Source organism: Rhinatrema bivittatum, chromosome 17 (genome assembly GCF_901001135.1).
Source record: "Rhinatrema bivittatum chromosome 17, aRhiBiv1.1, whole genome shotgun sequence".
Taxonomy (NCBI): domain Eukaryota; kingdom Metazoa; phylum Chordata; class Amphibia; order Gymnophiona; family Rhinatrematidae; genus Rhinatrema; species Rhinatrema bivittatum.
Window position 1 is genome coordinate 49,331,664 of NC_042631.1, and position 16,944 is coordinate 49,348,607.

The following is a 16,944-nucleotide window of genomic DNA, read 5'->3' on the forward strand; positions in this document are numbered from 1 at the left end:
TTCTTTAAGCATTCTGGATGAATACCATCCAATCCTGGGACCTTGTTGCTATTTATCCTATTTTCTCTAATACATTCTCCATTTTCATAATGATTTGCTTCAGTTCCTTTGACTCATCACCTTCACTGTGATGTGAGCATATTTATTTAGTGTTTTTTTATACCGGCATTCACGATAGGCATCACATCATGCTGGTTTACATTAAACAAGGGGTGAATAAAATGAGAAAATACAATAAAACTTTGACAAGTGCGAAGCTGGAAATGTTGCAGTTACAATAAAACAAGGATGTACACAATTGGGAGCAGAAGAAGAAAATAGGCGATAGGAATTTTAACAAAAAGAGCAATTATTTACAATGATATGAAATTTACTATGTAATTGTAATTTTTTTACAGTGTAATGTTAAAGTCTGCTAGTGAATTGATGGTGGGTTAGGGTTCAGTTGGGGTCTGGAAAAGCTTTCTTAAATAACCATGTTTTGAGCCTTTTCCTGAAAGTTAGTAGGCAGGGTTCCTGTCGCAGGTCCAATGGGATGGAGTTCCATAGTGGTGGTCCTGCTGTGGAGAAGGCTCGGTCTCTGAGGGATTTGTGTTGATAGGTTTTGGAGTGTGGTACATGAAGTGATTCTCTGTAGGACTCTCTGATGGGTCTGGAGGAGGTATGTTTTCTGAAAGGGAATTGTAGGTTAAGTGGAGCGTGGTGATGGATGGTTTTGTAAATGGTAGTAATGGACTTGTAAATGATTCTGTAGTGGATTGGCAGCCAATGTAGGTCTTTGAGGATTGGAGAGATGTGGTCTCTTCTCCTAGAGTTAGTCAGGATTCTGGCTGCCGTGTTCTGCACCATCTGCAGAGGTTTGGTATGAGATGCGGGGAGACCTAATAAGATAGAGTTACAATAATCTATCTTAGAGAAGATTATTGCTTGCAGAACTGTTCTGAAGTCATGAAAGTGGAAGAGTGGTTTTATTCTTTTGAGGACATGTAATTTGTGAAAGCAATCCTTAGTTGTATGGTTGATAAATGATTTTAGGTTTAGACGATTATCAATGATAGCTCCTAAGTCTCTTACTTGGGAAGTTTGCAGGTTGGCTGGTGGATTTGTGGTGATGTATCAATAATGAAAACTCTGACTGGCTCAACCCTCCCTTACTTCTACGCACATCCACTCGACCATCCACTCGACCATCTCGTTCCGTACACCAAGGAACACTCCGTACCCCCTCTATCAAATCAACAAAACTCACCTCCACAATGAACAGAGCCTTTTCTCTAGCCAGTCCCACCCTTTGGAACTCCATGCCACCAGACCTACGCACTGAATCCTCTACCCCTAAATTAAAAAAAAAACTAAAAACTCTCTCCAAATGTTATCTGATCCCCCCCCCCCCCCCCCGCTCACCTCTCACCCTATCTTCCTATCGTGCTTACTCATCTCTACTTTCCCCCTCCTTTCCCTCCGCTCCTAATGTATTTTCCACCTATTGTTTGTCAAATAGTATTATATAATGCCATTCTCAATCTTTATCAAACTTTGTGTAAATATCCTTTTGCCTCCCATTCACCTAAGCAGCACCCCCTCCAGAGGTGCTTGCTCCTTGTAAATTATAGCCATCTTCCTACTCCTTGTAAATTATAGCCATATTTATTTAGTTGTTTTTGTTTCCTTAATATCACAGTTACCGTTCAATGTAAAGGCTTTGCCTAAAGTTATTAAGTTACTTGTAACTTAATAACTTTAGGCGAATAACTTAATAACCGACATCCGTTTGCACATCCGATGCGATGTGCAAACAGATGTCGGTATAGAAAAGGTTTTAAATAAATAAATAAATAAATAAATGTTATTGTTTTCTGGGGATATGAGAAGGAGTTCGCTTTTTGAAGAATTAAGAATTAAGTTTAGACTGGTGAGGAGGCTGTTGATTTCTAGCATATCCCCAGTATCTTTCAGTAAAGAATGAAACAATTCATTTAATTTTTCTGCAATAGCTTTCTTTTCTGAACAGCCCTTTTTCCCCCTGGTCTTCTAATAGTCCAACTGACTCGCTCAGACATTTTGCTTTTTTTTTTTAATACTTGATTATATTTAACAGTTTTACAAAGCACAAAATCTTTGCCTATAGAAATGCAATGGGAAAGACTAACAATCTACAATGAATGAAAAAATAACAAATACAAACTTCCTATTTCTTGTTCTCCTTGATTTCTTACACTCTCAATGGAGGGAGAGAGTAAGAAATCAAGGAAACCTAAAGAAATGTCATAACAGAAATAATACAAAATTATTCAGAGTAGCTAAATGATAAGTGGATTGTGATACATTACAGGAGGACCTTGCGAGACTAAAAGTTTGGGCATCCAAATGGCAGATGAAATTTAATGTGGACAAGTGCAAGGTGTTGCATATAGGGAAAAATATCCCTTGCTGTAGTTTCACAAGGTTAGGTTCCATATTAGGAGCTACCAACCAGAAAAAGATCTAGGCATCCGCAGACAGATTCCCTACCTTCTGTCTCCTGCTCTGCGGCAGGACGCCGCTGACACCATCTCCCTTGGCCCGGAGGCCGCAGCAGCTCCGGCTCTGCTCGGCAGGGCCGCCCCCACCGAGCAGCTGACGCCCTCGTCGGGTCCCACGCAGCAGGGCCGCCACCAGTGTCATCTTGCAGCGGCCAAGACCCGTGGTCTGGAGGCCCCGCTTCCCTGTCTCCTCTTCGCAGCCTGGAGCCTCCCTGGATCAGCCTAAGCGGCTGGGAGCCGCGACGCCACCTTCGGGGTCTTCGTTCGGCAGCCTGGAGGCTGCCCTGGGGCCTGCCTGCTGGTTCTCTCAGTCTCCGTGGCGAGTGCAGGAGAGCGCCACTGTCCATGGTCCTGCTTCTGCTTCAGCCTTCCTTTAGGCGCCGGTCGCCTCTTCACAGCTTTTAAAGGGCCAGCCGCAGGAAGTGTTGCTGGTTCCACCTCATGATGACTTCCTGCTCCAGTCTCAAGTCTTCTATGTTCCAAGGACTCCGTCTGCCCTCTTCCTCGTTCCGGCCTGCCGCCCATTGCTGTACCTAGCGGCAGGTCCGAAAGAGCTTGGAACAGTCGGAGGACGTTCATCAATCAACATTGCGTTGTTGGTTGTCCGGGGTGTGCAGGTCTGGTTGAGGGTCAGACCTTGTATCTTAGTCCTTGCGTCTGCCATGTCTTGCCATGTACCCATGCTCGCACCAGCTCACCTCCCATGGTTGGCTTGGGGCTCCTCCCTGGGTCATGCCGTGGCCCAAGGGCTCACAACCCTGTTTAGAGACGTCTGTGCCTCGGAGCGTGATGGCCGTCGGAGGTCGCGCTCGTAACAGAGTCCGAAGGCCATGAGTCCGGTGAGCTGTGCCCGATGGACCCCAGTTTTTCTTTGGACTTTGTCTTGATTTTTTTTCTGGAAATTTTTTCTTCAGCCTCTGGAGCTTCCTCAGTCTTCTTTTGCCTGAAGAAAATTTTTGTTCCTAGTTTGTGGACATTTAATGTTTGCCTTAACAGTCTGGTTCCCACGACCTGCAGGAGGCGCCTACAGCCAGACCATCTCTGCATTTACTCGTCCTGGAACTCTTCGTCTGGCAGGAGTCACCTGCAATGGTTCCAGTGATCATCATCTCCGTTCCTCCCACTTGGATGTGGCCCAGTTTCCTGGTTTCATTCGACCTGCAGGAGACAGCTGCACCCAGGTTCCACATCCAGTGACCAGAATCCTCATGCTTCAAATGTCCCTGTCTTTGACGTGTACTGTTACACTATCCCAGGTCTTGGTTGTTCCCGACCAGCAGGAGGTGCCTGCACCCATGACCTGTTACATCTTTGCATTTTATCCAGCTCTTGCCTGCACTAGTTTAGTGCTGGCTCTGAAGTCTCTTCAGCCTGATGCTTCTTTACAGTCCATGCCCAGGGTTCTTATGACCAGCAGGAGGCGACTGTACCCTAGATGCATCTTCATCCTTTGCTCCTGACTCCGCTCCTGCTTGCATTATCCTAGTGCTTGCATTAGGAGCCATCTTCAACCAGAAGTCTCTCATCTCTGCAAGGAAGTTCCCAGTTATAAGTCCCTTTTTGGGTTTTCGCAGATGCCACCTTCCTGCGAACCTTCTAGAATCCATACTGTGGTCCAGCTTCCGTTTTGCACATGGATTCAACTCGGGATCACCATCGCGAGCTATCCTGTACCCTTGAGCTCGCCTCCATGAGTTCTTCAAGTACGCAGCATCTCGAACCTTTAAGCAGGATTGGAACTCCTGGATTCTTGTTATCTGTTCTGCCATCAGTGACTCTCTGCTGCTAGTTGCTCGCCAGTGCCTACCTTTGACCATCTGCCTGTGGGGATTCCTCGCATCCATCGGAATCCATTACCATCTTCAAGTCTAGCTTCATGAAGCTCCTTCCATCCCAATGTGGCTTCTTGACTCCGTCCTAAAGGAGTGTGTTCCTTTGACTAACAGTTTTGCTTAGTTCCACAGCAACACCTATCGTTTGGCACGCCCCTTGTTCCAGCTTAAGGGGACTACATCACCACGTCATCAGAGCAATTATCATCAGCAACAGTCCCTGTTTAAGTACTATAGTGACACTTACTACCATCAACTCTGAGTGTGACGTCACTGTTATGTATGCCCAAAGTATTCATGGACTCTCCTAGTCACTCACTCTTAAGCTGTAAAGACCTTTTACTCCATCTTTTTAGCCAGGAAGTAACAATCTGGACCTTCTTGGTTCCGCTACCTGCTCAGCTTCTGTCGTCCGCAGACCCCACCTAAGTCCAAGCGGCTCGGAACCTCAAGGGCTCCTCCCGGGGGGATCTTGGGTCTCCAATGGTGAAAATTACATCGACTTCTCCAGTTCCGACTTCCTGCTCGACTCAGGTTCTCTGCAACTCTCATCGCACATGACTTCCCGGATGTCTACTCCTAAGCCCAAGGGGCTCGGTTCCTCATGGGCTCCTCCCAGGGGGATCTTGAGCTTCCAATGGTGAAGATCCTGTGGTATCCTGGTTACAACCTCCGCTGAGAGTCTTCTTTCAGTATTGAATTCACCATCTTCTTTAGGCAAGTTGCCTCTAGAATGGCTCTCCAGCTTCTGAACTCTGTGCATTGGACTTCCATTCGAGTCCTCCTGACACCGTGACTCCTCAAGCCAACTAGTAAGCTGTCTACGTAGTCTCCTGAGTTCCACCTTTACAGCTATAGAATCCAGTCTGAACTTTGTTTCCTGCTGCCGCTGTGAACCAACCAATAACTAATCTTCAATACATGTCAAAACTCTGTTATGCCTTCTGCTTTGGATGCCTTGCCTTGAATTTTACCCATTTGGTCACCAGAACGTAAGATGCAAGCCTGCTGTCCTGCAATCTCGTGCCTTGTGTGTTTGTCTTCAATGTCTTGTCTACACCATGCTTGGACCTTCAATATCCTTCATGCCATCAGCTACAGTATTGCCAGCATTACAGTGCCTTGCCAAGAGCCTTCCAACATCTGTTCTTGGGCCCTCGCTAACCCCCTGTAAGTTTGGACTGATACCTTGTCTCCTCCAGCTGTTGACACGAGGCATGAGGAGGGGGTCTTTAAGGAGGGGGTACTGTTGTGAATCTGCCCGCTTCCGTGGACAGATTCCCTACCTTCTGTCTCCTGCTCCGTGGCAGGACGCCGCCGATGCCATCTCCCTTGGCCCATCACATCAGTCCCTCTGCTTGGCTGGGCCGCCCCCGCCGAGCAGCTGACGACGCCGACGCCCTCGTCGGGTCCCGCACGGTAGGGCTGCCACCAGCGCCATCTTGCCGCGAGAAAGACCCGCGGTCTGGAGGCCCCGCTTCTCTGTCGCCTCTTCGCGGCCTGGAGTCACCCTGGATCAGCCTACGTGGCTGGGAGCCGCGACGCCACCTTCGGGGTTATCGTTCAGCAGCCTGGAGGCTGCCCCGGGGCCTGCCTGCTGGTCCTCTCAGTCTCCGCGGCGAGTGCAGGAGAGCGCCGCTGTCCGTAGTCCTGCTTCTGCTTCAGCCTTCCTTTAGGCGTCGGCGCGTGCCTCTTCACAGCTTTTATTTATTTATTTATTTATTTATTTTAAAATATGTTTATTAAATTTCTTACAGCATAACAGTTATACAACCATAATCCATCTGCGAACAAATATTATGCATTACAACAAACAAACGAACATACAAAAAAAACCATATCCCCTCCCTTAAACTAGCCCTCCCTGTCTCCCCTATATACTTCCAATAAAGAAAAATTGGGGGGATGTGAGAGAAAAGCAAACCAAATGCTGTGCTTGAGTACTGGGTCATTCTTAGGTATCCAACGCCTTTTCCATAAAAGAAATTACTCTGTCCCATATAACTGGGGTGCTCTATCCCTGTTCAGAATTATGTGTTATCCTCTCGGAGCCATGGGTCTATAAAGGTTCCCACCTTGGGAGCCAGATAATCTGTAAAAGCTGACCAAGTTGCCCTGGTTATTACAGACTTCTTAGGTGTAGCTGGTGTAAGGATGGCATGCTCCATAGAGCAGAGATGCATCATTTTCTTAAACCATTTATCATGGCTGGGGGTACTAGTATCTAGCCAGTTTGTTAAGATGACTTGTTTGCCCACCAGACCAGCTTTCAATACAAATAGTAGTTCCGAGGTAGATAACTTTATAGGGGTCAGTGTAGCCAACCCAAACAGCCAAAGGTTAGGGTTAGGCGGTAAAGTCCTTTTCAAAATGGCTGCTCTTCACAGCTTTTAAAGGGCCAGCCACAGGATGTGTTGCTGGCTCCACCTCATGATGACTTCTTGCTCCAGCCCTATAAAAGGGATTCTTCGTCAGTCTCTCAGGGCCTTCGAATCAGGTTCCACAGTTGCCTGTGTCTTCGGACCGGTCCAGGTCCTCCATGATCGCCTTGCTTTGATGGCTTCATGTTCAGTGTCTTCATGTACCTTGTTCCCAGTCCTGGTGTTGCTCGAGTCTGGATGTCCATGTCTTCAGCTGTTTTCATGTTCCAGATGTTCATCGTCCTGGTCTTCAGCGTCTTCAGGTTCCTGACGACTCCTGTCCTTGTCTTCAGATGTCTTCAAGTTCCCGGTACCTGATGTTCCATGTCTCTGTGTTCCAGAGGTCCCTCGTCCAGGTTTCCTCATGTCTCAGCCTTCCTGGTGTTCAGCCCGCCTTGGTGTTTGTGCTTGCTCTGGAGCCTTCTGTTCTGTCGGCCGTGGATCCCCGCAGCTTCGTCACGGGAGATGCCAGCAGTGGACTGGTGTCCTGTGCTCCTGAGCCGTCTTGTCCTGCCAGCTTTTGTGGAGCTCCAGATGACATATGGCTCAGTCGTCGAAATTCTGCCCTGGCTGGATTCTTCCCTGCCCTTGTCCCACTCTCCGCGTGGTCCATGACCAGCCTCCTCGGGCTGTGTAGGGCGTGCATTGGGACAGGGTGGTCCGCAACCAGCCCATTGGGTCCGCCCGTGAAGGTGGGTTGAGTAGGGTGCCCTGAGAGACAGTGCCAATGTCTACCCTCTTAGCTTCTCGTCTTGTCAAGACTTCCTCAAGTTCCTCGTCTTGTCTCTGATGTCGTCGCATCGACGCTGGTCCGTGATGCCGTCACATCAGTCCTTCGTACGTGATGTCTTCACATCAACCTTGGTGTCATGTCTTCACTTCAACCTTGGTGTCATGTCTTGCATCAGTCCCTCGTCTGTGATGTCGTCACATCAGTCCCTTGTCTGTGATGTCTCGCATCAGCCTTGGTGTGATGTCTTCGCATCAGTCATAGTCTCAAGTCTTCTATGTTCCAAGGACTCCATCTGCCCTCGTCCTCATTCCGGCCTGCCGCCCATTGCCGTACCCAGCGGCAGGTCCGAAAGGGTTTGGAACAGTCGGAGGAACGTTCATCAATCAACATTGCGTTGTTGGTTGTCCGGGGTGAGCAGGTCCGGTTGAGGGTCAGACCTTGTATCTTAGTCCTTGCATCTGCCATGTCTTGCCATGTACCCATGCTCGCACCAGCTCACCTCCCACGGTTGGCTTGGGGCTCCTCCCTGGGTCATGCCGTGGCCCAAGGGCTCACAACTCTGTTTAGAGATGACTGCACCTCTGTGCCTTGGAGCGTGATGGCCGTCTGAGGTCGCGCTCGTAACAATAGCAGTCAAAAAAGAAAACAGAATGTTAGGAATTATTAGGAAGGGAATGGTTTATAAAACAGAAAATGTCATAATACCTCTGTATTGCTCCATGGTGAGACCGTACCTTGAATACTGTGTACAATTCTAGTCGCCGCATCTAAAAAAAGATATTGATGTGATAGAGAAGGTACAGAGAAGGACAACCAAAATGATAAAGGGGATGCAACAGCTGAAGAGGTTAGGGCTGTTTAGCTTGGAGAAGAGCTGGCTGGGGGATATGATAGAGCTCTTGAATGAGTAGATGTGAATCGGTTATTTACACTTTTGGATAATAGAAGGACAAGGGGGCACTCCATGAAGTTAGCAAGTAGCACATTTAAGACTAATCAGAAAAAAATATTTTTCACTCAATGCACAATTAAGCTCTGGAATTTGTTTCCAGAGGATGTGGTTAGACTGGAACCTTTTTTAAACCCAGCTACATTAAACCCAGCTACATTAACTGCTATTAAACAAGTTGACTTAGGGAATAGCCTCTGCTATTACTGGCATCAGTAGCATGGGATCTTCTTAGTGTTTGGGTAATTGCCAGGTTCTTGTGGCCTGGTTTGGTCTCGTTGGAAACAGGATGCTGGGCTTGATGGACCCTTGGTCTGACCCAGCATGGCAATTTCTTATGTTCCTTCCAGCAAGTGTCTCTGTTCTTCCAAGGCCAATCTGACTGCTAGTAGTTTGCAGTCTCCTATGGTTTACTTCTTCTCTACTGGGAAAAACATTTTGAAAAGTAGAAGCATGTCATGAGTGTGCCATTATGGTTATACTGTAGGAAACAGCACCTCCCCCAAGGTTAGATGCATATACCTCCAAGATGAATGGCTTAGATGGAGGTGCATATTGTAGGCACGGGTCAAGGGTGAACTCTATTATTGAGACATTTGAAAGCCTGGCTAATGTCCTTGGTCCAGATCTTCATATCGGAGCCCTTTTTGATTAGGGCTGTAAGTGGGACTGCTAGGGAGGAGTAGTCATGGATAAATTGTCTATAGTAGTTAACAGTTTAAGACCTATGGGGGAGGGCCACTCCAATATGGCTCTTATTTTATTTTAAAATATTTTACCTGCCCTTCCTAAGTTCAGGGCGGGGTACAAAACATACATAATAAAGCTAAAATGGAATGTAAATTAAAATGAAACAGAATCAAATTGACAAAAGCTGTATCAGATACTGGAGGACTCAGGTATTGTGATGTATCAGATGCTATCATGAGGAATATGCCTTTTGAAACAAATGTTTTTAAGAGCTTTTCTAAACAATTTTGGCTCTGAGATCAATCTTGGCTTTGTGGGAAGAGTTCTATAATGTAAGTCCAGCAGCTGAGAGATCGCTTTCTGGTTTCCTTCAAGTGGACCAATCTTGGAGATAGTATCTCCAGCAATCCATGGTTAGATGATAGTAAGTCGTGGTAGGAGTATAGATTTAAAGTGGCTACAATCCATGGCAATGAGCTATTCAGAAGGATATGGATGGTAATGGCAAGTTTATATTGAACACAGTATAGAACTGACAACCAATGAAGTGGTTGTAAGATGAGAGTAATATGTTCAAGTATGAAGGTACCTGTTAACAGATGGGCTGCAGAATTTTGTACAATTTATAATGGATGAATTGTAAGGGAGTGAGACCAGTGAAAAAGGAATTACAATAGTTGAGGCTAGAGAAACTGTTTAGAAATTGGGGGGGGGGGATGGGGGAACTAATAGTGGTTTCAAGTGTCTTAGTAGACATAGTTTGAAGAAAGAAGATTGTGTTAAAGATTTAGAGGCTGATGCAATACAGTGCATTCAGCCTAGCACACAGCTCAATGCATGTTTGGATGGACTAGGCTAGCACTGGATGCAATAAGGGGATTTGCGCATCCAAACTCACCCAAAGCTAATAGCACTCGTGACATGTAAAGGCCGGGTAGATGAGGCTAAGAACATAAGAACATGCCATACTGGGTCAGGCCAAGGGTCCATCAAGCCCAGCATCCTGTTTCCAACAGTGGCCAATCAAGGCTACAAGTACCTGGCAAGTACCCAAAAACTAAGTCTATCCCATGTTACCATTGCTAGTAATAGCGGTGGTTATTATCTAAGTCAACTTAATTAATAGCAGGTAATGGACTTCTCCTCCAAGAACTTATCCAATCCTTTTTTAAACACAGCTATACTAACTGCACTAACCACATCCTCTGGCAACAAATTCCAGAGTTTAATTGTGCGTTGAGTAAAAAAGAACTTTCTCCGATTAGTTTTAAATGTGCCCCATGCTAACTTCATGGAGTGCCCCCTAGTCTTTCTATTATCCGAAAGAGTAAATAACCGATTCACATCTACCCGTTCTAGACCTCTCATGATTTTAAACACTTCTATCATATCCCCCCTCAGCCGTCTCTTCTCCAAGCTGAAAAGTCCTAACCTTTTTAGTCTTTCCTCATAGGGGAGCTGTTCCATTCCCCTTATCATTTTGGTAACCCTTCTCTGTACCTTCTCCATCGCAATTATATCTTTTTTGAGATGCGTCGACCAGAATTGTACACAGTATTCAAGGTGCGGTCTCACCATGGAGCGATACAGAGGCATTATGACATTTTCCGTTTTATTCACCATTCCCTTTCTAATAAATCCCAACATTTAGTTTGCTTTTTTGACTGCCGCAGCACACTGAACCGACAATTTCAATGTGTTATCCACTATGACGCCTAGATCTCGTTCTTGGGTTGTAGCACCTAATATGGAACCTAACATTGTGTAATTATAGCAAGGGTTATTTTTCCCTATGTGCATCACCTTGCATTTATCCACATTAAATTTCATCTGCCATTTTGATGCCCTTAGCTATTAGCTATTACCTCCCGATGCAGAAAATTGCCGCTCGGCTAACGCACCCGTCATAACACGGCAAACTTAACACCAGCCCCGGAGCTGGTGTTAAGACAACTGCAACTCAAGGGCAGTTGTAAAAAAACAAATACTGCTTTTTTTTTTTGTTTCTCCTGCTTACAATACTAAAATAATGCACTCAATACTAATATACTAAGATAAACCACTGGAATTATACAGTGATACTAAGATGATGGTATAATTAACTGGACTTATACGGTGCTACTGCAGGAATAGAGGACATTAATGACAGTGTGCTAACTTTTCTCACCAGACAAATTGCGGGGCCAGAAAACTGATTCTTGTATTGAGTACCTATTCTTCCTATGGCCGCACAGCCACTGTTCCCCTTGGTGCATGATGTTCAGTGCTTGGGAAGTACAATTTCCCATAGTTGCTGCATTAAAAGGGACACACTAACTAAAATATACCATTGCACGTAGTTGTGCGTGCATTAAGGAAAATGGACATGCAACACGAGCGCCTGTACTACTGAGCATTTTATTATATCGGCCCATTAATGGAGAGTGAGGGTCATTGAGAATGACAAGATTACAAACTGCCTTAGATAAGAGAGTATTTTGATTTCTGAAGACAATTTTTGGGGGATTGTGAACAGAAGGAAAATGAGAAGGAATCAAAATTTCAGTTTTGGTGACATTTTAGGCAAGTTGGTTATGCTTAAGCCAGTCCTTGCATACTGGATAAGCATAATGAGATGAATTGTTAAGTTACAGTCCAGGACGTTTTGAGAGGAAATAATTTGTTACCAGGGGATGTGGTTAGTGCAGTTAGTGTAGCTGGGTTTAAAAAAGGATTGGATTATTTTTGGAGAAGTCCATTACCTGCTATTAATCAAGTTGACTTAGAAAATTATCCCATGTTACTGATGCTTAGTTTTTGGGCACTTGCCAGGTTCTTATAGCCTGGATTGGCCACTTTTTGAAATAGGATGGACCCTTGGTCTGACCCAGTATAGGCATGTTCTTATATTCTTATATCCATTAATACCTCCCTTGGTATCATCAAACTGGGCAAACAAGTGGGTTCTGTTTAGGCTTGGAAGTCATTCTCTCTTATGCACAGAGGACAGGCTGGAGCCTTGAATGCAAGCCATTTCCATCTCCCTCTTCTCTTTCTGCAGGTGGAATTCCTGCTCTTCACACTACTATTGGTCATCTTACTCTTTCTGGCGCAGCTGTTGTACATCTACCAAATTTCAGCCAACATGGCATCAGCCCCTACTCGTGCCCAGGCCTCTGCCATTATGGAATCTGGTATCACTCCCTGAGTAGGACTCAGGATGCAGTGATCCTCCCATGCTGGCAAATGTGAGTCTAGAAACTCACGGTCGCTGTGGATATCCGGATGCTCTAGGGTGAGGGCAGCTCTGGCTGCAGTTGCATGATAGCTTCCGTATCCCAGTACTATGCTGTTGACCTCCATCAGCCTGCAGCTAATCTAACACAACAAAAAAAAACAAACCTAATGGGGAAGAGGAACCTAACCTACTGCTGTTATAGTCATTTACTGTTGCCTGTGTTTGGAAGTTACAAAGTAAAAACCATTCTGACCCACTAAGTGGATGTTGATCCTCAGCCCACACTGATTCTGATTATCCCACCAGTACTATCACAAAAGGAGGAAGGTCTTTCATATAATGTCATCACACTTTCCCTGATACCCATGGCTACGTGGCGGTCCTAGTAGGCACTGCGTAGGCCTAGTCTGTACCTACATGCATGCCCTCTCCTAGAAATCTCCCACCCACAAACTGGGGTCGCTTGCTTTTCAAAAATTATCCTTCCTCCAGAGGGTTTTTCTGGGGCATCAGTGACTCCCACAGTTCCTAGAGAAGTACTCACAGACCACAAATTCAAAACACTGGGATCACCCAGCTTCTCACTTACCTGGAATTTCAAATCAGAGTTTGACTTCTGTGCTTGACAGAGTTCATTATTAACAAGAAGAAACAGTGTACAAAAATACAAAAATCTGTCACGAGCAGGAAAAAGGAAAATGGATTATTTAACATTATGTACTTCCTTTTGAATGTAACTGCAGGCTAAGCAGTGCTCTCGCTAAACAGTGACAGTTCTAGTAACTTTGGCAATTCAACTCCAGATGGAGGTTTCTTGCTTCCAGCTGCTGCCAGTCACCTATCACCTTCTCACCGACAATTTCTAAGTGACACTGTATAAGGACAACAGCAGCAGAGACCTCAACTGGTTCTGGCTTGAGGTTAACCCCTTTAGCACTGGTGACTGTGGAATACTGCTACCTGCTGTTCAAAAGGAGGAGTTTTAAATGACAAACAGTAACATTTACTGTGAAACTCCTGTTTTGCCATACTATAAAAAAATCATAATTTGGAAACTGACTTTGTAGTCACAAAGTAGAAATGCCTGAGCAACCTCTTCCTGATCTTTTCAGTGTGGACATTCCCGCCAGTAAGCATGCTGTGGATATTAATTCTATTAGTAACCAGCATCACAAGGGTAGTAATTTGGACTTATTGCTGTCTTCTGCCCTGCATCTAACCAACGCACACCTCATTCCCCACCATCCATCACTTCACTAATAAGCAGGAAGTTCATTCTTTGCTAAGCAACAGAAGGTTTGCAGCGTTACTGCATGTAGAGTGTCCCAGGGTAACTGTGCTTCTATCTCTCTTTGTATTTTTCAGATTGTGCCACAGTTCTGTGCTCTGTTACATGATCTTATGCAGAGAGAAGGTGCTTCGTCTCTGAACAGTGATAGCCTCAATCTGCAGATCTCCAGCAGCAACAGTCTGTACGAGCTCATCGACTCCTGCGAGTTAATGGATTTGGACATTTTCCACTTGTAAAGCCTCATCTTTCCCTGGACCATGCAATCTATGTGGTGGTGTCTGGGGCTGCTGGGTTAGGCTAGGTTTGTCAATGGCTTAGAATTGAATACACTCCTCTTGTGGCTCTAGTGGTATTAGCATGGGCAGGATCAAAACTAATCTACTTTCTGTTCAGTCCAATTTTGAGGAGCTTTAACCCATTGGTGGTGTGAGTGCCGTGGACCTGTTGAGATGAGCATGGGAGTGCTCTTTGTTTTAATTGGCAAACTCTCAGGAGATATTATAGCACTTATTGCAGGGCCAGCTCTGTGGCCTGGTGTCAATGCTGTATACTGCCGTATGAAGAGACCCAGGTTTGATCACAGATGAATTATTTTGCTCCCTGGGCAAGAGATGCTGCTGAAGCAGAATTCACAGGCCCTTGGGGATGAGGAAGCCAGTCTTGCAATGGTGATACCTTCAGGCCAGAGGTAGGGCTGATGATTGCAGGGTTCCAGAAGGAGCCCTGCTGCATGGCCCCTGGTAGAGGTCTCTTGAGCGAGGGGGTATAAAATAGGAGATAGAGCCTCAGATTATGAATGAAGGCTCCTGGCAGTGGAACCAGAGCTGGTTCCAATGGAATTGAAAACTCAGAGGAAATGGCCTGGTCAGAAAAAATACGTAGCACTTGATTGGTGAATGTGTAGCCTCCTTCGCATTGGAATTATTTGGATTAGGATTTTAAGAAAAGCATAGAAGCTGAGAGAAGGATCAAGATAAGGCAGAATGAGGAAGCAGATGAGCTGGGATTAAAACCCTTGGCTCCTGGTTTTATAGCTCTATGCTATCACTCTCATCTTGCACTAAGAATTCCCTGCTTCTTAGCTGAAGAAATGGGGATTCGTGTATTTGTTTCTTTTATGACCTTTAATATGTAGCATGCAGACATGAGCAGGGCTGTTCTGTCTGCTCCTATTATCCAGACAGATCTGAAGAGCACCTCAACCTTGTTCTCCAGATTTTCCCTTGACTACATACAAGTTTGTTCAGAGTGCCCAGTGCTGTAAAGTTGTTTTATAGGTCATTTTGGGATTGGTGCTGGGAAGATAGGACATGTCCTACAGCCCAATGGAAATCCATTGGACTAGAGGAACTTTTTTTGCAGGACAAAAAAATGGGATGATCTTGCTGAATGTGGGCCAGCTGGCTGCCCTTAGTTTCATTATGCTCCTTTGTATTTATTGTTTTGTCTCAACGACCACTTGAAGTCTCTCGGATTGGATGGAGGAAATGTGGGTTGAGTTTTGGAATTACCCACAAAGGAGAAGAGAACTGGCTGCCTGGTCAGCGTGTTGGAGTGGGACTCAGGAAAAAGCCTTGGATCTTCACTGAAGATTTATCTTGAGTTGTGGACCTTGGGCCAAGGTCACGTTGAAGACAATTCTCAATGGAATTTGTCCAGATAACTAAGCAGTTACCCAGCTACATTTCCTGCTTTCAGCAGCCAGAAGTACACATTCTATGTCATAGCATCATATACTTTTGGCTGTGGGAGAAAAAAAAAGGCTGGGAATGGGGGTAGGTGCAAAGCCCATGGCTGCTGGCTTTGAATTTTCAAAGAAAAACTCTCCAAGGGGTTTCCCTTTGAAAATGAACTTCCAAGTTCCTGGATGGGAGGGATGGGTTTGAAATTTGCCCCTTTACCTCCCTGTGCTTTCAGGACCCAGTCTAAACAAGGCATTTGTCTTAGTCTGGCATTCCTGGTCACCAAATGTTATAAATGACACACATTTATTTATGGTCCTTAAGTCTCCTGAAAACCAGGTCAATAAGATGGAAGGAAGAGATGCTGCCTTCCACATGATGCGCTCAGAAGTTAGGACTGGATATTTTCTTCGTCCGCAGTGAAATAGCGTCACAGGTCCTCGCACAACACTGGATACAGTTAACCTCTGCTTGGAAAGCAGAAAATCACATAAAGTAGAATGAAATTGACATACAAAATGTGTGTGTGTGTGTGTATCTGTGTATATATTGTGTTACATTTTAAAAAGTAAGATAGAAAGCTGATGGGAGAAGGGCAGGATCAATTATTACAAATATGTATTTTAAAAATGAAAAAAGAAATTGCATAAATATAGACTTAAAGCCATATTTCAATACTTAAATGGCAAATAAAATGTTTCTACCAAAGTAGTCTAAAGATTTTGTTTCATCTTTCGCACCGTTCTCAATCCCCTTTTGTAAGGCAACCCCCAGGGAATGGCGCCTCAGAGTCCCAGACCTTTTCACTAGGTAAAATAAAAATAAGAACATAACTGCCACATTGGGCCAGACCGAGCATCCATAAAGCCCAGCATCCTGTTTCCACTAGTGACCAATCCAGGTGACAAGTATCTGACACGATCCCATCGAATCCATGCTGCTTATACCCAGGGATAAGCAGAGGCTTTCCTCAAGTGCTTAATAACTGTTTGCTTGTTTATTTACGCGTTTTATATACCATTGTTCCAAAAGAAGATCCTACAGGAACTTGTCCAAACCTTTTTAAAACCCAGCTATATTAACTGTTTTTACAACATTATTCAGCAATGAATTCCAGAGCTTAACTGTGCATTGAATGAAAAAATATTTTCTCCAAGTCAAACAGGGATGGTAGTTCTCACACATGGGTGACATCTGATGGAGCCCAGCATGGAAAACGTTGACAGGCTCAATGAGCAAGCCCAGCATGCTGTTAACCACGTGTCCATGCGGGGGTCCCTCTTCAGTCTCTTCTTTGCTGCGAAGCTGTTGCCTCACGGTCGCAGAGCTCATGCTCTTTTTTTTTTTTTGGGGCAGTTTTTCTGCTGTTTCTGAATTTTTCCTTCCACACATTGCATAGGGTCCCTTGCTTATTCTTCGGTTCGTGTCCAACAATCTGGTAAGTACCTCATGCCTTTATGGTTGATCTCTGACGGCTTCCTTCCCCGGTGCCAGCTGACCATCTTTCGCGCAGTGTGTACTTTTTTCCATGGTTTGATCGGCTTTCGTCGGTCCCCCAAATGCCCCTGGACTGTGTCCATCACAGACCCCCATGAGGTCTGTGTCCTC

At 45.3% G+C, this 16,944-nt stretch overlaps 1 protein-coding gene across 4 annotated transcripts in view; it reads left to right on the top strand.

The window, feature by feature from the left end:
• IRF7 (interferon regulatory factor 7) overlaps positions 1-16,047 on the top strand; it is a 128,113-nt gene extending 112,066 nt beyond the window's left edge. For all 4 annotated transcript variants that reach the window (XM_029582758.1, XM_029582755.1, XM_029582757.1 and 1 more), the window contains one exon: positions 13,729-16,047. In XM_029582758.1, the coding sequence (XP_029438618.1) occupies positions 13,729-13,890 (162 nt within the window). In that variant the 3' untranslated portion in view covers positions 13,891-16,047. The remainder of the gene's footprint in view (positions 1-13,728) is intronic.
• Positions 16,048-16,944: the final 897 nt, after the last annotated feature.